This window comes from Pogoniulus pusillus, chromosome 5, assembly GCF_015220805.1.
Source record: "Pogoniulus pusillus isolate bPogPus1 chromosome 5, bPogPus1.pri, whole genome shotgun sequence".
Taxonomy (NCBI): domain Eukaryota; kingdom Metazoa; phylum Chordata; class Aves; order Piciformes; family Lybiidae; genus Pogoniulus; species Pogoniulus pusillus.
Genome location: NC_087268.1, coordinates 13084376 through 13110029, shown reverse-complemented (window position 1 = coordinate 13110029; position 25654 = coordinate 13084376). Strand labels below are relative to the sequence as shown.

At 41.4% G+C, this 25654-nt stretch overlaps 1 protein-coding gene across 2 annotated transcripts in view; it reads right to left on the bottom strand.

Moving 5' to 3' along the window:
- GRAMD1C (GRAM domain containing 1C) overlaps window positions 1–25654 on the bottom strand; it is a 69032-nt gene that overhangs the window by 26376 nt on the left and 17002 nt on the right. For both annotated transcript variants that reach the window (XM_064143277.1, XM_064143276.1), the window contains exons 3-8: window positions 19444–19528; window positions 14957–15060; window positions 13768–13863; window positions 12499–12579; window positions 5166–5284; window positions 3962–4082 (exon numbers count right to left, since the gene is read on the bottom strand). In XM_064143277.1, coding sequence (XP_063999347.1) covers window positions 3962–4082; window positions 5166–5284; window positions 12499–12579; window positions 13768–13863; window positions 14957–15060; window positions 19444–19528 — 606 coding nt within the window. The remainder of the gene's footprint in view (window positions 1–3961; window positions 4083–5165; window positions 5285–12498; window positions 12580–13767; window positions 13864–14956; window positions 15061–19443; window positions 19529–25654) is intronic.

Genomic DNA, 25654 nt, shown 5'->3' with positions numbered 1-25654 from the left:
AATCCACAAATGCTACAAACAACAACTGACAACAAGCCCACTCCACACACAAAAAACCCTCAACTACCCAACAAAATAGACACCAATCACACAGGTTTTAAAGCACTGTCTAGAGGCATCCTACCTATGAAATAATATTTAGTAAATGAAGCAACAGAGATCATTTGCTATCTTTAATACATAAACAGGTAACAGCCCAAAACAGTCAATTTATTCAGTGATGCAGTTCTTGGCTCTAAGCTATAACAACTGGCAGCTAAGGTTAGAGGCCATTGCACACTTTATAGGAAGCAACTTCTAGTGAAGCTGCAAGCTTAAGGTACATCTATGTAGAAAAAAAAGTTACTCAAAAAACCTTGGCCACTAGCTTCAAACCTCATTTTCATTCTAAACCTCTCCTCAAAGCTGCCATTGCCTCCAATGGAACAGCTGGATTCAACAACAGTAAATTCTTCATGCAGTATCTATCAGCTGTTAGCTTTTGATCTCTGTGTCAGCAGAGAACATAATAAATAAGATCCTGGCCGTAATAAGTAAGATTTAAGCCTCCTTGACTAAGTAGCCCAGATCCATCTGCAGTACAATCATCTCTAAAGATTACTCAGCACTGACTCAAAAAAATGAAGCCCATTTACTACTTCATTAGTCATAATGCACTTTCTGTGCTTCCTGGCTTTTTCTAAAATAAAGACTATTTACTTTATTGTCTAACTGTGGGGCATCAACAGAAGGTGGGTAGCTGGAAAAGAGAGACAAACATGAATCTGACTGAAGTATAAGCAGGTAAAAATACTCCTCAAAGTAAAAAAAAAGACTGCATCAGAACAGCAGATTGGTTAATAAATGCTCCTGTTGAAAAGAGTCGGAATTTTAATCAGTCATATAGAAGAACTAGGACAGAAGCAACGTTTCCATGTAAAAACATTACACCCATACAGATCGAAGTCAGAAAGGAGCCAGTTGCAGCAAAACATCTCAAAATTGCCACACAGATCCAACATAAAACCAAGGAACTCTTCACAGCATTTTGATCTTGATTAGGAAGCTGGTGAACAAGTAGAGCTCCCACCAGCAGCATTCTACTATGCTGTTAGCAGAGCAGAGTTTAAGTCAGAAAAAAAAAAGCAACACTCTTAAAATAACCTTTCATGACGACAGGAAAAAGGAGACTTATGCTGAGGCTTTTGGAGTATCTGATCAACTGAGTTTTCTTGGGGGTGGGGTGTGTTCGAGGTTTGGGTTGTGAGGTGTTTTGGAGGTTTCTGGTTTTTTGTTGTTTGGGTTTTTTCCCCACTAAAGAGTAATGATTTTAAGATCTGTCAGCTAGAATTAAAATGTATCATTTCTTCTTCTGACCTAGAGCAGCACTGCTAAACTCTGCCATGGCTTTTCTGGGTTTTAGTCTGTGAACAGCAGACTCTGGAACTGGAAGGTCTACAAGGGGGTGATGTGAAGAAGACAGTTGAAAACACAAGCAATAAGGTGGTTCCCACATTGAGACAAGCTGCATTTAGAGAAGCAGACAAGCCATGACTGATGTTACAAACAGACCTTTTTTAATCAACTATGGACAGCTACTGACAACACCTTTCTCAAGACGGGACAAGTATTACAGCCAACCCCTCCAATAATTCAGATCTTCCCCTGAAGAGACAGCTTTGAGACTTCCTTTGTCTACCAGAGAAGCAAAGGAGAGGTTATATCTGGTTCCCTCTGCCCCTAGAAGGTGTTTAACTGTGTTTTGTGTCATCACTGTGATGTTTTTTGATAATCATTCTAAGCACTGTTGCCTTCTATTGCCCTTTTTCTCCTACAAAATATGCTGTGGACAGAGTGGTGACACTCTCAAGGAACAACGTAACACATACAGCTGAACACAATTATTATGTTTTAGTTACACTGAAACGACAGGCCAAGCAGTTGAGTTACACATTTATCAAGACTGCACTTTTACACTATACTTAAATGGCCTTTTAAAAGGCAATTTGCTCAGAGGAGAATCCTAGCACTTTTCCTTGCATGGAAACCAAATCCCCTAGTGCTACTGCTAACCAACACACTCAATCTGATGTAGCATCCACAAGAGATCTTTGGGAGCAGCACCCAAAACACTTCTTTTCCAGGCAGAGTAAGTAGCTTGTTCTTGCACAAAGATCACCTAAGAGTTCAAACCAAGGCTACCCAAGAAGACTTCTTAGTTCTTCCAAAGAGCCCAAATTCCAGCAGTATCCAGAGGCCTCCCATACCTCCCTTACAGCTGTACAAAAAAAGCCTGGTTTATACTGCCAAAATCTTCATGAAGGATACTCATCATCCTACAAACCAAGCTTTTAACATCTGACAAACCCCAGTACTGTTTGCTGGCTACATGTCTCCAGTCATTAACTTGGATTTCAGCAGAACTATATAAATCTACTTAACTTCCACATCAGTTTTAGCCAGTGACAAAAGCCATAAGATTTATACAGCAGTAAAAACTATTCTGGTCATCTTCTTTCTTCCCTCTCTATTTTTTTTCAAAGCAGAAACAGCAGTTAGGTTCCCAACTCTAGTGAAGTGTGTAAGAAATGCTTTTCTGCTTTATGTTCCCAAAATCTTTCCCTTGAGGTATCTATTAATCAAGAGAAAAGGCCTGTAAGGTTTAAAGACTAGAACCACACACAGGAATCCCAGCAATTGTGTACACTGTTGTGATGGTTTGGGTGTTCCCCATCCCCCCACACTTTAGAAATTACCCAGACTAGGCTCAGCCGGCTCTGGAAATATGAATGAAGCTATTTATTTACAGCTAGCACAATATACAAGCAGATATTTACAGTATATACAGTTATAGACAGAAATATACAAGGTAAAAGGGAATACAGAAACACAACTCCCCTCCCAGAAACCTGAGTCCCCAGGAGGGGCTCTCAACCACCCCTAACCTTCCCCCTGCCCCTCTCAACCTTACCCTATTCCCAAGGAAGAACAGAGGTTTGGCCAAGAGGTTAAGAAGCAAAGTGGGTTAGGCCAAATGGAAGGTGAGTTTAGGGAGTAAGATGTTGCTTAGTCAGCAGCCCAAGCTAGAGTGAGAGAAAAAATGGTGAGAGTGTTATCTAGAGTTTTCATTTCTTGTTCAGCAAGACTCTGAGGGAAGTAGACATCACCACTGTTTTCCTTTCACAGTTTATAATCTAGTTCTTCTCACCAAAACATTCTACCCTGCTTCAAACTAGCACAACTGTGTACACCTCAGATACTGCTGCCAATGCACTCACCCTCCCACCCAGTCAAATACATTCATAGAACACCATGAGTGAAGTACTCATGCTTGTTCAGTCATCACCAAAAGCAATAAGGAAAAACTCATCTTATGTTAAGTGTAAGGTGTTTTTTCCATCTCTTTTTCTGAAACATTTCTACACATTTAAGTGATAAAACAAACAAACAAAAATTGTGTATTCACAGCAGCAGACTAACAGACCTTTGAAGACAAGCACAACATAGTTTAACTACCCTCTAATAAATCTCATGTATAGGAGAGACAGTAGTGGAAGAGGAGCCATTTTTAAATGACAAACAACACGAGTAAGAAAACACTGGAAGTAAGCAAAGGCATTACTTTCATAAAGCACTTGGATAAAAATGTACATGATCCATAGGAAGGTGGAAAACTCAGTTAATTTTAAAAGAAAAATAAAAGACCAGGATGTAGGCCTCAGCATTCTAACCAGGTTAGGCAGTGAATTAGTGATAGAATGTCACTGAAACTCATGTCAATAAAAACCTTGTGAAAATTAACAAATATTCCTAAAACTCAAAGATATTCATATTAAATTTCTGATGGGAACACCTCGTAGGCTGTGATAAATTCTCAGAAGCCTCTTTAGAAGTTAAAATGCCCATGCATCCTATGCTTCCAGATACACAACATATACACCTAGCAGTTACAGATAGCAAAAAAGGCTGTGTGGGCACTTACTCCTGGCAACACCTGTCTGTTGGGCGATTCTCCTTCTGTTTGAAGCGTGGGTTCCCCAACTAAACCAATCGGTTTAGGTAGCTTTTCATCCTTTTCTCCAGGATCATCACAAACGCTAGATCTGCCCAAAGCAAAATGAAGAGAATTTTTGGTAGTAAGTACTGAAATATCTGAGAAAGCTCTTAAAGTGTGATTTTTTTTTTACATTGAAACTGTGGCTGTTCAGACAATATTAAAAAGCTGCCAATGCATTCTTCCCACATCCTGGTCGTTAAAACCTTTCAAGCCATTTTCCTCACCCTAGCCAACTCTCCCAGAAGATCCAGCTTCTGACCATAAGGTTAGTAAAAGCAAGCACTGGTGAATCAGAGAGAATGGGAGTGCTGTGAGGAAATAAGAGATAGCTTAGAATAAATTTGGAAATAAAGCATTCAAAGAAAGTTTGAGACGTGATTTTTTCCCCTACACCCCTTATTCTAGAGTCACAGAGTAATGCACTACTATTACAGGAAAAAAAAATCCTGAGAATCTTTAATAGGACTTCTTATGAAGCTTGCAGTGAACTGAAGGCTTCTTTCTGACAAACATGCTCACATGTTTGGAGACAGGCAAAACTACATTGTGTAGAGCCATACTTAACCTACAGACAAAAGCTGAAGTCCTGTTCCTAGACGCTGATTGTTCATAAATCAGAACATATTTGTTTCACACACAGAAAAAGACAATTATTGAAAAAATCCACACAGTTAAGCTATTCCAGCTTCTAATTCAAGCTGAAAACAACATAAAAAGTAAAAAGGACAAGAGGAGAACACAGTGTTTCAGTCTTCAGAGAGGCGAGGAAAGCGTCTGGACAGCACAGACAGCTCCATTTCATTCAGCCCTTCCATACTGTTGAAGGACAGATTAACTACATGCCATCAGGAAAAAAAAGATTGCTATTTAAGCTATTCTTCCTCATATTCTCATTCTCAAGCAGATGCATGGAGAACGAGGTCTTCCTAAATCTGTCCTCTAAAAGGCCTTAGCTGTGCACCTACTGCTTTAGACGGCAAATACAATTTGGTTTTTAAGCATGCTGAGTTGACACAGTTCAATTCTTAACCTTCTAGTAAGGCTACAGCAGCACTTTGGAAAAAGGATATCTAAGAAAGGACATTGCTTCTCTCTGAGTATTTCAATAAGCTTTATAGCCTCCCCTTACCGAGGATGCCCATTGTCCTCAGATGATGAGTGGAAGCTCTCCATCTCCTCACTGTTCAGGCCCAGCTCAGAGCCATAGCTCTGGTGCACCAGCTGCCAGAATTCTTGCTTGGTCAGCTTCTGAAAGAAAAGCAAGCTAGTCAAGAACTACAGCATGGGACAGTATGGCTCAGAAAGTAAAACAGTAAGAAGTTTTAATTACGCCACAGCCTTTAACCTCAATTCTGACAAGGACTGAAAGCATTCAGCTATCAGATTTCAAGATAGGATTTCGGCATTTTGAGGAAACGCATGCCTGTCTACTCCATATTCCCAAACCGTCACTGTTCAATCAGGAAGAGCAGACATCAGAAAAAGTGAGGGGGTTTTTCCTCCCTCCCCCCAAGAAAACGCACACTTGTAGCCACTATTTGCTTCTTCACATGTCACCAATGTTTTCACAGGTGCCTTCAGGGTAGCTCCCTCTTGAATTTCATTCGATACAGCCCAAGATCAGTATTAACTGGTAGACAGCCAGGACTCCCTCTTTGATCTTGGACAAAGTGCTTAATAGATCCAAGCCTGTCTCCTCAGGATGCTCTGAGTGCATTACAAATGGTGAAAGGCTAACATTTCAGTCACTACAGACAGTGGTGTCCAGGTCAGCCAGCTATCCATGTTGCCAAGGTGGGACAGGAGGTCCTCACTTCAGAACAACTCCAGCAACCCCTTCACAAAACACCTGTAAACTCAAGAAGTATTTGCTTTTGCTCAGTAACAGTATTACTTTGACTCACTACTCGTTCTTTCTCTGGAGTACGTCTGCCCTGCTCCATGAATTCCCACACCTACTGGGATATATTTAAGCTCTCTCAGATCAACAGGAAAGTTAACAAGTGAAAGCAGTCAAACCCATAACGGCAAAGCAAGCAAAAGTTTCAAAGTCCACTTCAGCTGTTAAGGGATTTAAAACAAAATGAAAAAGAGGGGGGGGAAAAAGAGTGAAAGAAAGGCAGTAAAGTTGTGGGATTTAACAGAGCTCTGAGAGCAGTAACAATGACCCTAAAAAGAAAAACTAACAAACTTCACACTGGAAAATGTGCCTTAGACCCAATCCATATTGATCAAGGGAACAGAATTGTGATAACGAGGCAGTAACACAAGTACTGCTCACTATTTGCATGAAATGATCACATTAAATAGCCATGCATTATTTAAAAGGCTTTTAAATTATGCTCTCCACCCCCTCGCTCCACCTGCAGTGCTACACCACCCGCAGCTTTAGACAGACATGAAGGAGCTAACCCACACGCAGCAGCGGAAATGCTCACCTATAAATACAGACACGCAGGCACACCCCGCCCGCTCCCCTCGCCGTGCCCCAGCCGGAGGGCGCCGGTCGCGCCGAGCCCCGAGCAGAAGCCCGCGGCGTGCCGCCGCGCCGCTCCCAGCCAGGACACCCCCGGCCCGCCAGGTGCCGCCGCGCTCCGCTCCCACTTCCTGCTCGGCGGCGGGGCCCGCCCGGGGCCGGCCCCACACCCGCCCGGCAGCGGTTAGGCCAGGTCACAGTCACAACGTCCACCTACAGCTGTTCTCATTCAACGGCTCAAAGCTGGAGCAGGCGTTACGAGGTGCTTTCAAAACACCGCACAGGTTTATCTTGCAACAGCAACACCTTGCCACCAGAAACTAAAGGACAAAAGCAAAGCTACTTCCACTTCGGCCAGTGCCTGTATTTCATACAATCATACAATCGTTTCATTTGGAAAAGACTTCCAAGATAACTGAGTGTGATGGTTTGGCTGTTCCCCGCCCCCCCACACTTTAGAAATACCCAACTAGACTCAGCCAGCTCTGGGAATATAAATGAAGCTATTTATTTACAGCTAGCACAATAGACAAGCAGATATTTACAGTATAGACAGTTATAGACAGAAATAGACAAGGTAAAAGGTAACACAGAAACACAACTCCCCTCCCAGAAACCTGAGTCCCCAGGAGGGGCTCTCAACCACCCCTGCACCTTCCCCCTGCCCCTCTCAACCTCACCCCAGTCCCAAGGAAGAATAGAGGTTCAGCCAAGAGGTTAAGAAGCAAAGGTTAGTGGCAGATGAGGTTAGGGAGATGCAGCTCAGCCAGAGCCCAGCCAGAGAGTGCAGACAAAAAGGCGAGTGTGTTATCTAATGTTTACATTCTTCTTCAGCAAGACTCTGAGGGAAGGAGACATCACCATTGTTTTCCTTTCACAGCCTATGATGTAGTTTTTCTCACCAAAACATTCTACTCTGCTTCAAACTAGCACACTGAGTCCAACTGCTGACCTAATACCACCATGGCTATTAAACTATGTCCCAAAGTGCCAAGCATACATATCTTTTGAGCATCTCCGGGGATGGTGTCTACCAGTTTCTTGAGCAACCTATTCCAATGCCTGATCACTCCTGTAAAGAAAATTTTCATAACACCCAATCTAAACCTCCCCAGCACAATTTTGGACCATTTCTACTTGTCCCATCACCTGATACTAAGGAGAGGAAACCAACCCTCACCTCACCACAATCACCTTTCAGGTAGTTGTAGAGAACAGTGAGGTCTCCCCCTCAGCCTCCTCTTTTCCAGTCTAAATCCCAGCTCACTCAGCCACTCTTTAGAATATTTCTTCTCCAGACCCTTCACCAGGTGTTACCCCTCTCTGGATTTCCAGTTATAAAAGTAAAATAAACCCACAACCTGGGAAATACCTAAATGCTGCTAATTAAATTTAGCAGTATGTTCTGCAGCAGGCTGTGGGCAAATCAGACTGCCCTTGTACAAGAGCTCAATGGCTTGAGGAAAGCAGAGTAACTTTTAAGCTATGCACTTCAGGAATCTATAAAGCTGTCTCCTGTGGTTTCGTAAGCCAATGTTACCAGCTTCTGCTTCTAAAACGGGATTCTCACGCTCTGCTCAATTATTCCTAGCTCAGCTAGATTTAATAAAGTTGCTAATGGTCACAGTCCAAGATCAAACCAGGCTTGCTTTATTGTATCTAGAAAAGATTACTTCTGAAGGCAAAGGGCACAAATTTTCTGGGTCAAACTTCTGCTTCTGAGAGGATGATTTGAAAAGCTCTGAAGCATGAGAGGCTGACTCTAAACATAAATCGCTTTGCCCACTCAAGGTGATGGGCTGTGCTGGCTTTTTCCTCAGTTCTCTTTGTATACAAAAACAAAGGCTCTACCAAGAAGAAGCTGGGCCATATTTCTGGTTTTTAAACTGCGAGCATAAAAAACCATCAATACTTTGTTTCACGCTAGACGAGGTGGTGGCATGGCACAAGTGACACTACAGAATACATCTTACAGAAGCAAAGCCACTGGTTTTCACTACGGACAGATGCAGAAATAAGACACTCAATACACACTTACTCCAGAGATAATATACACCACTTTCCCACAATCTGATGTAGAATTCTGTCTGATTACTTGCTCTGAAGGCGAGACTGCAAACTCCCCTTGTAACTGCCCCCAAACCCATCAGAATCATCCCAAGCCCTCTTTGATCTCCAAAACAACCCTTGCTGCATACAGAGCTCCAAATAAACATCTACCTTCCCCAGCCTTCCAGGGAAGACAGAATTGTTCTCCTGGTATGTATCTGCCACAAGAAGCCCGACTCATCAGAAATTCTGGTCTCTTCCCACACCTCTAGACTTACCTGCTACAAGGTCTCTGGAAACAGGTGCAAATCTCTACCCAGCAAAGAGTAAGAAGAACAATAGGAAAATAAATCCAACTCTAAGGAAGAGGACTCATGGGAATCGAAACAGATTAAATTAAGATCTTGTTCCATTAGAAATAAGGAGCGCTGTGTTTGTTTGGGATTTGAATGACCTGCCTAATTAGATTTTAATTTGTTCCTTCTCCTGTAAACTGAGGGGGGGGGATGGATATTTGACACCCATAAGCTTCAGGAAGATAAAGCTGAAGTATAAACAGCATTGCTCTTTCTGACAGTATCAGCTGTTAGAAAACTTGGTTTAGAAATCTGGAAAGACTGTTGTAAAATGTGAATTTCAGATGATTTTATAAACTAATGCATCATTGAAAAATTCAGTGGATGTGGAAGCAGCTATCTGTTTTATCAAGACCGGTGTCATGTCTCTTCCAGACCTGCATTAATGAGTCCTCATTTTCCATGATGCTTTCCCTTCAGCCAGGAGCATTTAAAAAAAATAAACAAACAATGACAAGGTAAAAAACTTCAGAGATTCACTCCAAGCACGTTTTGTAATAGGAAAAAAAGGTAGAATTTTCCCTGATAGGAAAAAAAAAAGTCTTCACATGGACATTCATAAAAAACAGCCAAACAGATCATCTTAAGAGGAAGCTACCTGCCGATTCCCAGAGGAACCAAAGCAGAAGGACACTAAATGCAGAGTGTTGATCCTTGAGTAAGATCTGCAGGAGAAGTTTTCAGCTAGAAAATTACAACTGAGCTAAGGGGACTGGGAGTTTTATCAGAAGAGTGATGCAAAGTTGAGCAAGAGCATCTTGATGGCCAAAGCATATAACCACTTACTGGTTTTTACTGTGCAAACCGAGTCGTTTATAATAAAGGCAGACTTGACAGAAGGCTACTCGCTCAACTCTCTGGGACATGTGATACTTACGTAGCACAAGGTAGAATGGCCACAAGATGGAGACCTGCGAAAGGGCATGTTGATCCTCTCAAGAAGTTCTGCAGGTGGTGAAAGTGTAAGGTGTACCAGGTAAAAGCAGAGAGATCACTCTCCAGAGGTGAGACCTTGTAACATGAAATCTATGCCCAGGAAGCACTGAAGAGGCCAAAACCAGTGATTGAAAAATCACCTTTGCACAACATGACTTGAAGCAAATGCAACTCCAATCCTCTGCAATTCCAACCCCCTACACCTTGGGGGTTACTGACCGTCAGGTGGCGCAAATCAGTAATGTAACAGCTGCATTCAGAATTATGCTTCTGAGGACACCAGAATGAGAGGTTTTCCCCACACACACAATTTAACAACTGGACGTTATCTCCAGGTCCATCAGAGGCACTCCTGATAAAAATTAAGTTAGCTAAATATTTTAAAATCTATGGATATCTGCAGAGCTCCTTTTGGAACAGGTTCTAGAGTACAGTTTGAGTTTTTGTCACAAGCCTTACAAGTTCTGATGTGATTCCTCTGACCACTAGAGCCAAGAAACACCAGGCTTCACAAACTCAGGGCACTGTCCACCATGACAGAACCTCAGGTACATGACATCTTTCAAAGTGTATGCTATCTTTGGTACAGAGCAATGGGAAGAAAGCAGCAAACTGCTTGGATGTAGCAAGGGACTTCTTTCAGCCCTTCTTTATTTCAGATCAGTGAGCAGCTGTCATTATAGTGAAGTCAGGTGATTCACCTCTAGTAACTTTAGCTTCTACTTTCAACTCCACAGTGCCCCTCTCCAGCTTAATCTAGCTTGGTTAAACAGTAAAGAACCATAAAACAGGCTGACAGGCAACTTAAACATTCTAGCAGAGAATCAGAAGTCATGACCATATCCCAGAAGTAAGAGCTCAACCTAACAGAAATCCTGTTTCAAGGAAGTAGCTCCAAATGCATTACATTAAAAGGTCTTACACACAGCCCATGGCAATGATCCATTTTACAACTAAGAACTCCATCAGACACACACATAACAGGCTTATTCTTCAACACACTCCAGTGAGGTTGCAAGAAGGCTAATAGGATGAAATTCTTCACAGAGAGAGTGATTTGCCATTGGAATCGGCTGCCCAGGGAGGTGGGAGTCACCATCCCTAGAGGTGCTCAAGAAAAGACTGGATGAGGCACTTAGTGCCATGGTCTAGTTGACTGGATAGGGCTGGGGGATAGGTTGGACTGGATGATCTTGGAGGTCTCTTCAACCTGGCTGATTCTATGATTAGATACAAGAGATATGGAGAGTTCCTAAGATGCACTGGTCCCTGAAATCTGATGATTTAATTCATCATGCAGTCCATGCTGTCTTCTTTCATATCTTAGTACTGTTCTGAAGTGAGAAATTGTTCCTAATGTGACACTCATTCTGCTGTCGGAGTGAAAACACATGGGAAAAAGTAATACTGAACTTGCTTGTCTCCGTTCCAGCCGCCTGGATAGCTTTGTGTATCTGAATGGCCATACATTCACCCTCCAGTACTACAAACCTGACCAACTAAGAAAATTACTGCCCCTGACAAATCTTGCCCAACAAAAGAAAAAACAAGGTTTGTTCCAGTTGCACATTCCAGTCAAAACATGACATAACACTATCGTTTTTGTAGGGCTACTGCTGTTTTTAAGACAAGATGGTTATGATGTTACAGTTAAATAGTGTTTGATGCGAGTGGTAAGAGACTTGCAGGGAACACCTGGTTTGCCTTAAATGGCACTTTCTTTTAGTTTCATGTTTTGAAAAAGTGCCCCTAGTCTGCCTTAAAATTCATCTAATAAAAAAGAAGTGAGTACTATACATAAAGTAGTACAACAGCTTTAAGCCTTTGGGGACTATTACAGTGCAGATCTATATATGGATATTTCTGTGTTCAACTGCAACTGTGTTGAAATATTTAAACAACCAGAGTCATAAACAGGAAGGAATTGGTTTACAAAAATTGCACTGCTTACAGTGACGTTCTGCAAAAACATCACTCCATTTTTAGAAAGAAGATTAGCCTAAATATCCACAAATTGCAATATAAATCAAGCTAACTAGCAGAAGTTGCCAAAATACACTTCCATGTCACACAGCTTGACTTTCTTGCATTTTTTGAAGGTCAGGGTAGTTGTAATAAGTTGGTTGGCAAAGGTTCAGATAAATTAATTGGGAAGGTGACTTTTGGCTTTTTCCTTAAAAAAATCCCAACAAATCAACATTCAAAACAAAACACCACACAAACACACACACAACAGCAAAACGCCAAACAAACCAACCACAAACAACAATGACAAAACCAGCAAACTCCAAATCTGTCGCTGAAAAAAAACTCCTGCCCTTTTGACCACAAATTAGCTATAGAAAATGTAAAGCAAATGCATGCCAATTCAGGAATATCTGCTTCAGCTGGTAGTGAAGAGAAGCATGAAGCCTAACTTCAAAGACAAAATGCTCCATCAACAGGAAAAGTTGTAGGCAGCAGAACGAGAAAAGGGTGAGAAGTTTAGCTGGGACCTAAAGTACAAAGCAAAGGAGGACATTATTATAACTCTCTTAGAAACAAAGAGCTAATTGAAATAAACCTCTCTTATCTTTCAAAGACATCTGCTTATATTAAAGATTATTTTGTTACTTAACCACAGGCACCAGCACATACAAGCTCACCTTATCCAGCAACACATTCTGCCATAACCGGAAGATATTGAGGTAGCTTCTGTCTCTTGCACTGAATGATGTGAAGAAAAACTGCAGAAAAAACAAGATGCAGAAAAGCTCACTTGTAAGTATTTTCCAAGAAAATCATAATGCTTCCTTGTATCCTGAATATCCTAAGGTTTTTCAGCAATGGCATGCTCCTCTGACATTCAACATACCTGGACTCATGTTCCTTACATGCCAGACTTTTCATTACTTTTAATAATTAAACCTTAATTCCCTAATATTCACACAGAATGCACACACACTTGATCTTTCAGGCATCTGACTGCAATTATTATACACCTCTGGCACAAAGAAAAAGCTTCCCCTCAGCTAACTACATTAGTTGAAGCTTTCTCTCACTTCAAAATAGAAAGCAGAACAAACCAGAGACACATACGTCTGTTTCTTAAAGGCCACAGCCCCTTCCATGCTTCTGCCACATTCTTTTAACTAACTTCTCATATGAAAAGATTTGAAATTAAACTAATTATATCAGAGGTTAAATAAGGGTCATTTGCAGTACTAAAATCTTTCCCATTTGGAAGTTTGTTTAGTAAAGAAAGAGGTTTATGTCTCTTGATGCTGAAAGTTAAAATACTGAATAAATTGAGAGAGAAGAGCCAAATATGAGGAATCACAGTTCCTTCACCTTGGGAATCTATTCTTTATAGCAAGCCAAGAATTATTATGTTCAAAGCATTTACAGCAGGACTATCATGAAGTGCATAACACCTAAGAACATTTCACATTATACTTCTCAGTGTTTCCAAACAAACATCCAAAACTGCATTTCCCAGCACAGAAAAATCACATGTTCCTGGGTAGATTTCTCCACAATTTGAAACCCACAGTATCACACAGCCCTTTTTTGTTTTCAGCAATTTTATTCCAGGACCTTTTCAAACCAGCAAGATCACAAATGTGTATACTCTGAATCCATGCTTTGAATTTATTGATTTCAAGCATCTTTCCTTTGAGAGTCAGTGGGACAGAAGTTCCCTTACTTCCTGGTTACTGCATCAACACTGCTACTGCATTCTGCAATCAGGCTGAAGTTGAATTATGAAGGCAGCAGGCACAGGGACCAAACCACAAGGTCTGTCTTCTAATCCCAATCACATTTAAAAGATTTCACAGGGAGCTTACTTGTGGTTTTAAATTTGCATAAGTGATCTGCCTGACACTTCACTATTAAAAAAAAAGCAACAAACATATTTAAATACAAATTTTTACCTTCTCTCCTTTTGTTGCTATTTGTATGGCATTTGGAATGAGCCGAGCAGTCTTCTCCTTTGTCATGAAAGTGATATCCTTCAAGGCAATAGAAATCTAAGCAGAAACATAAAATCATAATAAAAATTAGTAAGTTTAAATTAAGATTACATTTTAAAAATAAAACAGTTAAAAACAACTGTTAAGACTAAACATTTAGAAAATCAGAGAATATGCAAGAGGAACCCAAAGTAATCCAAAACCACAGGATGCAATTTAATTGAAATCAAAGGCAATCACTTGCCTAAACTTGCTAACCTTAACAGCAAGCATTCCAAAATAGAAGCAAAGTGAGATGACTAGAGAGTCATCTTTTCTTCTTCCATACTGGGACTAGGGAAGCAAGTAGTTCTTTCCTTCCACTGCTCCAGCAACACTCTAGGATTAAGAGCACAATCCCAAACACATACAAACCCCAGATCTGAAAGCCAGTTCCAATGGGTGCACTACACAAGGCAGGATGTGTATCAGAAAACAGACAGGTTTGGAATCTAGTCTATCTTTGCAGATATTTACTTGCAGGTCAGACACTACAAGAAAATCTTCCCACTTAGATTTCCACAGCAGAGGCAACAATTGTTGGAATGAAAAATTTTAATTCATTAACCTAATTTAACAGAAACAAAAGTACCAACATGTCACAAATATCTACTTTTGCTCATCCTGTTCAAAAGCAACAGACTATAATACAAGAACTTGCAGAGATCATATACAGATTCTCTTCAGCTCTTAGTTACTGACACTTTTACATGTGAGACTAAACCAAGTAAGGTTCAATGCTGAATAAGGCAAAACCACATATTACAGCACTCCTGGTCTTAGAAAAGAATGTTACACATTAGATCTCTTTATAGAGCAACTCTCCTTGGTAAGACAAGAAGTCATCACCAAGAACTGTAAAAATCAGCTTTAGCATGACTCCCAGCTTCCTTCCTATGCCAAATGACCAAGCAAACTATCTTCAGCACTCAGATGTCTTCAATGCTATTCTCATTTTACAGAGCAATAGATCTGCATTTCCAGTCCAGGATGCAGGCTCTCTCTTTTCAGCACAAGGTACTAGCCTGAGATTGACAGAATACAATTTATTTGAGGGACTCATATCCTGATAGTAGAGGACACAGAAGAGGTGTGAGCGGAGAGATCTTACTGTGGTCTCCCATCGGAAGATGTTGCTGTGGAAACAGAGCCAGTTTTCAGAGAGATACAAGCGTCCTTGCAGCAGGATGTCCTTCTGGAGAGCGCAGGCATAGTCTGCAGACAGAGAGCAAGAGCAAGTTTACTCAATACCACTCAGTTAACCCAAAGCTGTTACCTTAAAATGAGATAAGGGAACTACAAGTGAAAATCCACTTCATAGAATGCTTTGGGTAAGGAGTGACCTCAAGGATCACCTAGTTACACATCCTCTGCCATGGGCAGGGACACCTTCCACTAGACCAGAATGCTCAAGGCCTCATCTAACCTGGCCTTGAACACCTCCAAAGAAGAGCATCCACAGCCTCCTTGGGCAATCTGTTCCAGCATCTCACCACTCTCACTGTAAAGAATTTTTCCTAATATCCAGTCTAAACCTACCTTCCTCAGGATGTTAGGAGGAAGTTCTTCCCAGACAGAGTGACTGGCATTGGAATGGGCTGCCCAGGGAGGCGGTGGCGTTGCTGTCCCTGGAGGTGTTTAAGAAAAGACTGGCTAAGGCACTTAGTGCCATGGTCTAGTTGATTGGACAGGGCTGGGTCATAGATTGAACTGGATGATCTTTTCCAACCTGGTTGATTCTACGATTCTATTCCCTCTCATTCTGTCATCACAAGCTCTTGTAAAAAGTCCCTCTCCAGGTTTCTCATAGACCACTTTCAGGTACTGGGAGGCTGCTGTAAAGTCTCCCTAAAGCCTTCTTTTTTCCAGACTGAACAGCCCTGACCCTTGTAGCTTGTCCCCACAGGGGAAGCACTCGAGCTCTCTAATCATCTTTCTGTCTCTCCTCTGGACCCACTCCAGCAGTTTAATGTCCCTCTTATGCTGAGGGTGCCAGAACTAGATGCAGTATTCCAAGTGGGGAGCTCAGGAAAGCAGAGTAGAGGAGAGAATCACTTCTCTCATCCTACTGGTCACAGTTCTGATGCAGCCCAGGAAAGAGTTTGCTATCTGAAGATTTCCAGCCCAGAACTCTGTAAAGGCAGAGTAGTACTGGATTGCATCCAGACCACTGTACTGGGAACACTCCAAAACCATAGTTAATGGAAGTATCTGTGTGAGGACAGCACTCCCTGTTTCAACCCTCTGTGCATTATCCTTTATTATCAAGAAGGTATCAGGCAAGATCAGGAGTATACAGGAGAAGCACTTAAGTCAAATTTCAAAGCCTAAACAACAAAATACATAAACATTTTTAGTACAACAGATGATACTGTCAACTCCTACTTAACAGTAATTTATGTGTTGTAGCAAGATAATAGTTTTCCACTTAGCAGACTATCACTAGCTAAAACTATCTGCAGAGTGAAACACTAAGAGGCAGCTTGAAGCTATCTGGTTCTTCAGGCAGAGGATATTTTCAGAAGCTTATTGTCACTTTTACTGTGGTACTGCCTCTGGCTTAAACATCCTTATTCAGAAACAGATTTCACGTAGAATGCAATTACCTATCATCAAATACCGCTAATTAAGAACAAGAGCACAGAATTTGCTTGCACTTCTGTAAAACCTCTGAGAGAAGTTTCATAATTTCAGAGCTCAAAGATTCAACAAAAGGAATTTTCAGAAGTATTACTGCCAGAAGGTTCAGATAGATCCCTTTTGGAAGATCCAACCTAAAGAAGGTTGCCTTATGTCTAGAAAATACCCTAAATGTACCTATTCATGAAATATATTAATGTTTTCCTTTTTTACAGGTATTAATGAGCTTTCTTACTCGTATCTGCTGTTGTCCGAGCCAGGATTTTGATTTTGTAAACAACAAGAATATGAATAAAGTTTGTTCCTCACCGTTTTAAGTTCAATGTAAGTCTGCATCTACAGAGATTTTTATTGTGATTTAAAAAAAAAACTTCTCAGGTTTTCTCCTGGAATAATCAAGTGGAAACAAAGTTTCTTGCTTTATACATGAGACATGTATAGAAGATCTTGAAGACATAACTACAAACAGAATTACTACAACTTTAAAAGAAATCCAAACCAGTCAGTTGTAAGTGCATGTTTATAGATGTCACATACCAAAAAGCTGGGAGAGCAGAGTGAGGGAAGGCAGCAGAAGTTTGAGGTTAAGGACCTGAGGAAAACATGACCAAGAAGTTTGCACCCAATTTCTTTTTGGGGGCAGGGAGAGGGATTCAGACTTGTCAGCTCTAGAGCACTAAGTCAGTCATGAACATCACCACCATGATCTAACTGCACAGAAGAGAATATCAAGACAACAAGGAAGAGATTAGCATTTCTCCCTCTAAGTATTCAGATCACGATAACTTGAGGTGCTGCTTGTAAGAAACATTTTCAGACAAACTGAAGTTAGTGATACTCCTTTAAACTCTCATTTCAGAAGCCTAAGTAATTTCCAAGACTTGTATGTCATATAATCTTTATATACAGTGCTCACTGCAGTGTAATTGGAGCTTCCTTTTTTGACAGCTAACAGGAGCAGTTACAATCCTTTAATGAAGAGCAGCAAGTAATTGCTTCTTGGAGCACTGTAAATCCTGTGATAAGCTTCTCTGCATCAAGCAAAGGAACAGCTCTTGGCTAGGAGAATGCAAAAGGTTATTTCAAAGGAGCACTGCTTTTTAAAGGGGAAAAAATAAATTGCATTTATAAAGACTTCATTTCCAATGGAGCACCTGCTCCCTTGTTGAGGTTAACTCATTGCCAAAACTTTCTCCAAGTTCTAGGAAATCAGACCCTGGAAAATGTGCTTAAGTTTGCTTCATGGCTTTTCATATCAATCCTGCACAAGAGGAAACATCAAAACAATGTTTTTCCTCTGTATTGAACTCAAGGGTTTTACAAAATGTAGAAGTTGAGGATAACTGCCTCCTCCTGAGGCTGGGAAAAAGGACACAGAGATTTAACTGTTTCTGTGCAAGTCACAGGTCTAGCATTTCTTCCATTAACCTGCAAAGAGCTCAGCATGCTACAAACATGCTTACAGTCTCTCAAAATTCACTTCCTTTAATGTTGTATAAGATGAGATGTGAATTTGAAACAGTCACAATGACACTTTTGTATAAAAACAAGATCCAGTTCTGAAACACAGTATTTGCTACACAATGCTGAGGTGGTAAAGGCAGCCTTAGCTGCAAGGCACATGATAAATGGGGAAGATAAATTAGGGAATAAGGTACATCATTGCACATGCTTGCCACCTTTGGATTTTGCAATGGAGCAAACCAGAGTCAGAGCTCAAAAGGAGTATATGAGTGACAAGAAGTTATGCATGACAGTCTGATATATTCTCTGCCATCTGCTTTTGTCTCCCCTCCCATTCCATGCACTTCTCACCACCTCTGCTCCTTCAGCTGAGCATTATTTCTATGCCTGCACCTATGCCAGTATATAGCCAAGCTAATGTGGTACACAGCACTGTGAAAGGTCTCCACTCAAGAATGTGCCAGCCCAGAACTAAAAGATTTGCACAGCACACCAGACAACATGCCCAGCATCAGTCTGTATCAGATCAGTATGGGGCATAAGACATTCATCTGTCCTCAATGTAGCACGTTGGCAAATACATCCAAAAGCAAAGCACTGTAAAGTCAGGATAAAATGAAGACTGGTTTATGTTTTGCTGTGATTGCCTATGATGGGTGAGGAAATCAATACACTTAACACAATGAATTTCATGTTCTCATGTATTGTTTTACAAATGGGTATTTGTCTTCAAAAAGAGTTTCTAAATTACAAGCACAGTAGCACTCAGTCCCAGAAGTCAGATTAATCAAGGTGCCTAGGGCAAAGGTCTAAGCTTAGTTTCAGGGAGCAAGGGAAAAGCTTCTGCACAGGACGATCTACCTACTTAACTGTGTCACTGAAGCACAATCGCTTACCTTTGCATCACAGTACTGAACTATTACAACAATGGAATCAATCTCTCCTCTGCTGGCTGACTCAGTCGTAACTAGATTCTGTCTTAAAGGACAAGACTTAGACACCTACAGGATAGAAAATAAACACTTCTGACACTGCAGGAGGTACTCTAAGTTGGTTGTCCATGCTGGAAAGAACATAAATCAAATTCAGTGCTCTCAGGATTTAACTTTACCTTCGTTCTTCTCACACTTGCATCACAAAAACTCATAAAGGCACACCTGTTGAGTTTGTGCTCAGCACTCACCCTGACCCTGTGTAGTGATATTTCTTTCCAGCTTGTTAGCAAGGCTACCATACTGTATCTAGATCAACTGCAGGATTCTGTATTCTCCCCTTCACTTCCCAACTGCCCACAGGAATCTTTTTTTCACAAAGCACGCAGTACAGGAGTATGGACCTGACTTTAGGTAAATATATGTGATGCTAATTCAGAGACAGGAGAATCTGAAGTTATTAGCTATAGTTAGGATTTGCCATAAAAAATGCCTTGGTACTTCTTCAGTCAGGAGTTATCAGCCACCAGAAGAAAAGCACTTTGGTGTGATTACATCTTACCTACTATGAGTCTCTCAGAGTCCGGCAGATGAGAAAACTGTCTCTTGAATTCCTCACTCCTATACTTGTAAGTGGAACTTGAGAGCTGCAACAAAGAACAGTAAAAGGTTAGGCAAACAGATTAATTTCCAGCAATCAACTACCTTCTTACTGGGTGTGTAATTTTATCTGGAAAAACAAATGAACATCCAAAGAGCAAGAATAGGTGGTATCTAAATGTGACCACTGTAACTTTATGCTTACTTATGTAAGAGTGTGCTTCCAGTATTTAGGATAGTATGGGACAAATCATTCTCTGTATAAGGTCAGATACTAATTACAAGGCATTACAGTTGTAGGAGTGGAGCAGGTTGCCAACCCTCCAGGGCTAAGTCTTCTAGCACAGAACAAAGAAAGACCACAACACTGGAGATGATAGAGCAGATCAAATTCTCATGCAGGCCACTAGCTGGACACAACGATGCCATGTAGAGCACCAGTTTCTACTTTGGGTACAATGTCAGGAATACTACAGTGCTGAGGATTCTCCCCAGTTGTTAAAATTAGACTTGCAGGAATAAAGGCAAAAGCTTCCTCCAGTTACACAGTATCATCAAGGTTGGAAGAGACCTCACAGATCATCAAGTCCAACCCTTTACCACAGAGCTCAAGGCTAGACCATGGCACCAAGTGCCACGTCCAATCCTGCCTTGAACAGCCCCAGGGACGGCGACTCCACCACCTCCCCGGGCAGCCCATTCCAGTGTCCAATCACTCAATGAAGAACTTTCTCCTCACCTCGAGCCTAAATTTCCCCTGGCCCAGCCACCTGAGAGAAGAGAGCAACCTCCCCCTGGCCACAACCACCCCTCAGGTAGTTGTAGACAGCAATAAGGTCACCCCTGAGCCTCCTCTTCTCCAGGCTAAACAATCCCAGCTCCCTCAGCCTCTCCTCATAGGGCTGTGCTCAAGGCCTCTCACCAGCCTCGTCGCCCTTCTCTGGACACGCTCAAGCATCTCAATGTCCTTCCTAAACTGGGGGGCCCAGAACTGAACACAGTACTCAAGGTGTGGTCTAACCAGTGCAGGAGTACAGGGGCAGAATGACCTCCCTGCTCCTGCTGACCACACCATTCCTGATGCAGGCCAGGATGCCACTGGCTCTTGGCCACCTGGGCACACTGCTGGCTCATGTTCAGGCGGGTATCAATCAGCACCCCCAGATCCCTCTCTGTCTGTCTGCTCTCCAGCCACTCCAACCCCAGCCTGTATCTCTGCATGGGGTTGTTGTGGCCAAAGTGCAGCACCCTGCACTTGGAGCTATTGAATGCCATCCCATTGGACTCTGCCCATCTGTCCAGGCGGTCAAGGTCCTGCTGCAGAGCCCTTCTGCCCTCCAACCCAGCCATATCTGCCCCCAGCTTGGTGTCATCTGCAAACTTGCTGATGACTGACTCCATGCCCTCATCCAGATCATCTATGAAGATGTTAAAGAGGATGGGGCCCAGCACAGATCCCTGAGGGACACCACTAGTGACTGGCCGCCAGCTGGATGTGGCACCATTCACCACCACTCTCTGGGTCCGGCCCTCCAGCCAGTTCCTAACACAACTAATGGCACCACCATCACCTCTATTTCCTGCATCTGCTATACATTTAACTCCTTAAAAATATCACTGTTTATGGTTTATTAAGGATTCAAACTGAGCAGTAAACTCACAGCAAAGATGATTAATTATGATGGACTTCAACTCCTTCTATTTTACAAATGAATGCACTTGCTCCCATTTAAGTAAAGTCTTCCTGCATGCTCTCCAGAAATTACTCTGCTGTATAAGCCCTATTTTTTATTTTGCAGTAATAGCAATGTTTTTCTCAATAGATGTTGGCCACTTATCTTAGGGGCTCTCCTAACTACGTGCTGTATAAGGCAATGACTAAGCTGGAATACAGATGAGACAGTAAAAAGTCACTTCAAAGTGGTACAAAAAAAAACACCAGTTATAAATATACTATGAAAGTCTCTTTTACACACTCTTTTTTTTAACATGCCTGTTATTATCTCTTTGAGCACCTGTATTACTCCAAAGCTTGACATTCACCATTAAACTCATAAGATTAGTGCTTATTTACATTCAGAGCAGAGGAAATAAGAAGGAGACAAAGAACCACTTGACTACATGACCTTGCGGCATGTTTACTCAAAAAGCCACTCAGTTCTACCACTCTCATGCAGCACATTAGTTGGTCACTGCTCTTTCATTGTCCTTGTCATCGAGAACAAAGAGACTTATCTGCAGCTTGAGGGTGTTTTAATAAACTAGTCCCCCCACTTCACCAAGAGTCTCAAAGCTGCTGTTTTACACTGAAGAGATACCTGCTTCTCACAGTTCGAAAAAGCTCAGCTGAATGGCATCCTACACACACATCCAAAGACAGTCTCTGATTCTATGACATTCTATGAGAGTGATTTGCCATTGGAATGGGCTGCCTAGGGAGGTGGTGAAGTCACCATCCCTGGAGGTACTCAAACACTGGATGAGGCACTTAGTGCCATGGTCTAGTTGACTGGATAGGGCTGAGTGATAGGTTGGACTGGATGATCTTGGACATCACTCCCAACCTGGTTGATTCTTTGACATTCTATCTATCTACACTTTAGAACTGAGCTCTGGTTACTTCAAGGTCACATGATTAACTGCATATAACACAGGAAAGGGCTTAGGTAAAAAAATGTCTTCTACCATCAATAAAATAAAGTACTTAGAACCAACCACTGGTGAGTATATATTTGCTGTGCACTAATATTCCAAGCATTGAAACAAAAAAGCAGGTAGGGAGCCAGAAAATATGTCCACAACTGCCCTTCTGAGAAAAGCATGAAAGCTTTAGGTGCAACTAACAGGGCAACTTGAAATCTTTTCTCTAAATTGTATGCTTCCAGTTGGACTTCAGCAATTTCTGAGATTATGAAAATAGCATCCTCTGAGAACATGTCATCTACTAGAGTAGGTAGGCTATTGTTTCTTGGCCATGCCACATGATGCCCTGAAACACTGATCATCTGCAACAGGCATCCAATCACTGAGTCACTTGGCAAAGAACTTCTTCAGCTACTTTGGAAAGACACAGGGCAAAATAAAAAATGTTAACTCACAACCACAAAGTTTACAGCTCCAGAGACACTATAGTTCACATAGTCATACCTCAAGTGACTCGAGTGTGAGATGGTGATGACAAAGCTAACATACATGGGAGAAAAGAACTAATCTGCCATGACAGCATAAGAAAGTTCATAATCTTCAAGCTTGATTTATTAAACCATGATTTAAGAAGCCATGCCATTAAAGAGAGGAGTACTTTCAATCATGCTGTATACAAGAGCCAGACTGAAATTAAGCATTTCTGTGATTGTAAGACAAAAAGGAACCAGGCAAAGGATGAACAGAACCTTACAGTGTCACAGATATATGTTTAAATGTGTCTGATTCAGCCAGCTAAACAGCTCCAAGAATCCAAACTCAAAATATCCTAAGTTTTACTTAAAAAAATAAAAATTTTCTAGAGCTGAAAACCCCACTACTAAAGCTTGTCTAAGAAACCTACGATGGCATGCAGATATGTTCTTTGCCATGACTGACAAACAGGCTATAAGAAATCCTCTTATTAATTGTAAATTTCCACTGAGCTCTTCCAACATTTATGAGTGCTCTGAATCCTTATCTAATCAGCAGGGGGAAAAATGCCAGCACATTGAAACTTCTTAATCTTATCTTTTTTTCCTTATCTTACTTAGCATAAAAACTAGTTCACTTAGATCTGTGATTATTACATACTCAGTTGTGCGTCTTGGTGATTAACAAACCACTTGATGCACCTGGGAAACAACAGGGACAACTTTAAGGAAGCTGATAGTGTCAATATTGTTAAAGTGAAGAAAATAAGACATTTCCATTTCTATGAATACAGCATTTCTCATAATCACTATTAGAAAATCCAAGATGTGGTAGCACTTGCAGGTTGCCACTTCTGGATTACAAAATTTACCATCAAATATTACATGGCAGCAAGCAGAAATTAGGCTGTAGTATGACATTTAGGAGATAAAACCAGCAATTCATTTTTAACACGGGCACATTTCTAAGTTTAATTATAAGTCATCAGTCAAAGCCTTTGCCTGAGGATAATCTTAGGCATTCACGGTTATGCTATATTTAATCACTAAGAAAATTAAGTCCAGGCAACAACATATTAGCATTCTTTATCTGAAGCTGCAAAATATAGCAGAAATCTGAAAAATAGCATAAGCAGAAAACCTCTCCAGTGGCATCCTGAATGTTTACAGAATACAATTATGTAAATAAGAACCAGGCACTTGAAGACATGTAAATAAGTGACTCTCATACCTTGTTAGTTCAACCAACTAAAGTCATGTTCCAGAAAAAAAAAATTAACTTAAGTTAGACTAAGTAGAGTTATTCCTAGGATAGAAGCCTGTTAAAAAACAGCTTTCCTTTACATTTACATCTTTGAAGAGTGGACACTACAAATTATTTGATCTCTTCATCAAGTTTCTGAGGAAAGTTAACCTTCTCCAAGGAGTAGAGCAAAAATGCTAATCATGAGGAAATTACCTGATTGCACATATTGCCAAGCATGCAAATAGTCAATCAACCTCTGCAGAGCAGTGTTCACATTTTTTCACATTTGCTAATGACAGTAATAACTTTGTAATTGCTTTGTAAGTGTTTTCCTTGTTTTAAGACACCACAAAAAACACACTACCTGACAATCTGCATTCTATAGTTTTGACATGCAGCTACGAATGCAAACAGCAGAGAACACAGGTAAGTTGACCTCACCACTAGAGTAGTAAAACTTCAATGTCACCTCATTTTAAAATGTACACGTGCCTCCAACTGAGTTTCAGTCTTGTTATCAGTTATTACTAAGCATTTAGAGTCCAAGAATCAACAAGCTTATAAAGCAAGCTGCATGATCTACTCCCTTTTTATGCTCAGAACTCTTGCAGGGGGGTGGAATTAGATGATCTTTAAGGTCCCTTCCAACTCAAGCCATTCTATGATTCTATAAAAATAGAACTAATGAAATAGATCAGTCTTCTATCTGAAAGGAGGAGAATCCATGTTACCATCTCTACACCACACTTAAATACCACCAGATGTGCTATTCTCCAAAGACAGAAGTCCTTGACCTGTACTTTCCCATAAAGTTTCTAGACATAGCCAAAACCAAATTTGGAGATGCTACTGAAGTTAGGATGAAAGTACTTTCTAATCCTATACATTAAACCAAACATTAAATACCGAGACAAAGGCTGTTGCATTTCTACTGAAGAATACATGGCATCCCTCCCTTTGCATCATCACAGAATGTTAGGAGTTGGAAGGGATCTCTGGAGTTCATCTAGTCCAGCCCCCAGCCAAAGCAGGATCACTTATGGCAGGTCACACAGGAATACATCCAGGTGTGTTTCAAAAATCTCCAGAGAGATTCCACTACCCTGCGGGCACGGGAAGCCAGCAGAGGCAGGATTGGGGCACTGACAAGACGACTAAGTCTGAGTTAGCTCCAAGCTGTACAGCACACCTTATCGAGGCAACGCAGCGGTTTATATGCTACTTGGAAGAGGCGTGCATAACTTAGTTTGAGATTGGTACATGTGAAAAGTACAGATTGGTTCAAGGTTGTGTGATACAGATAGGTCAATCTGTACCAACAGCCGGTAAAGTCTGTCCCCTGCAGCTGGCAGGCTCTGCCATGCAGCTGCGTGTGGGGTGTGCCACCCACTGCCGGGTTGCCTGTCTCCGAGATGGACTCAAGGAAGCTTCGCAGCATGGGTTTGCTCACTGCTTATCAGCTCATGTCCTGTTAGAGAGAAATCCTTGCACACTACTCCTCTGTGCAGCCTGTTCCAGTGCTTCACCATCCTCACAGTAAAGAAATGTCTCCTCACGTTAAGGTGGAATCTCCTGTGTTCTAGCTTGTATCTGTTGTTCCTTGTCCTATCACTAGGCACCACAGAAAAGAAACTGGCACCTTCGTATTGACAGGCATCCCTCATTTATTTATAGTTGTTGAGAAGATCTCCTCTCAGCCTTCTCATCTCCAGACTAAACAGTCCCAGGTCTCTCAAGTTCATACAAAATTCTTCTGTGCATTAGGAGAAAGAGGAAACAGTCTCCAGAAGAATATCACACAGTCAGAATGG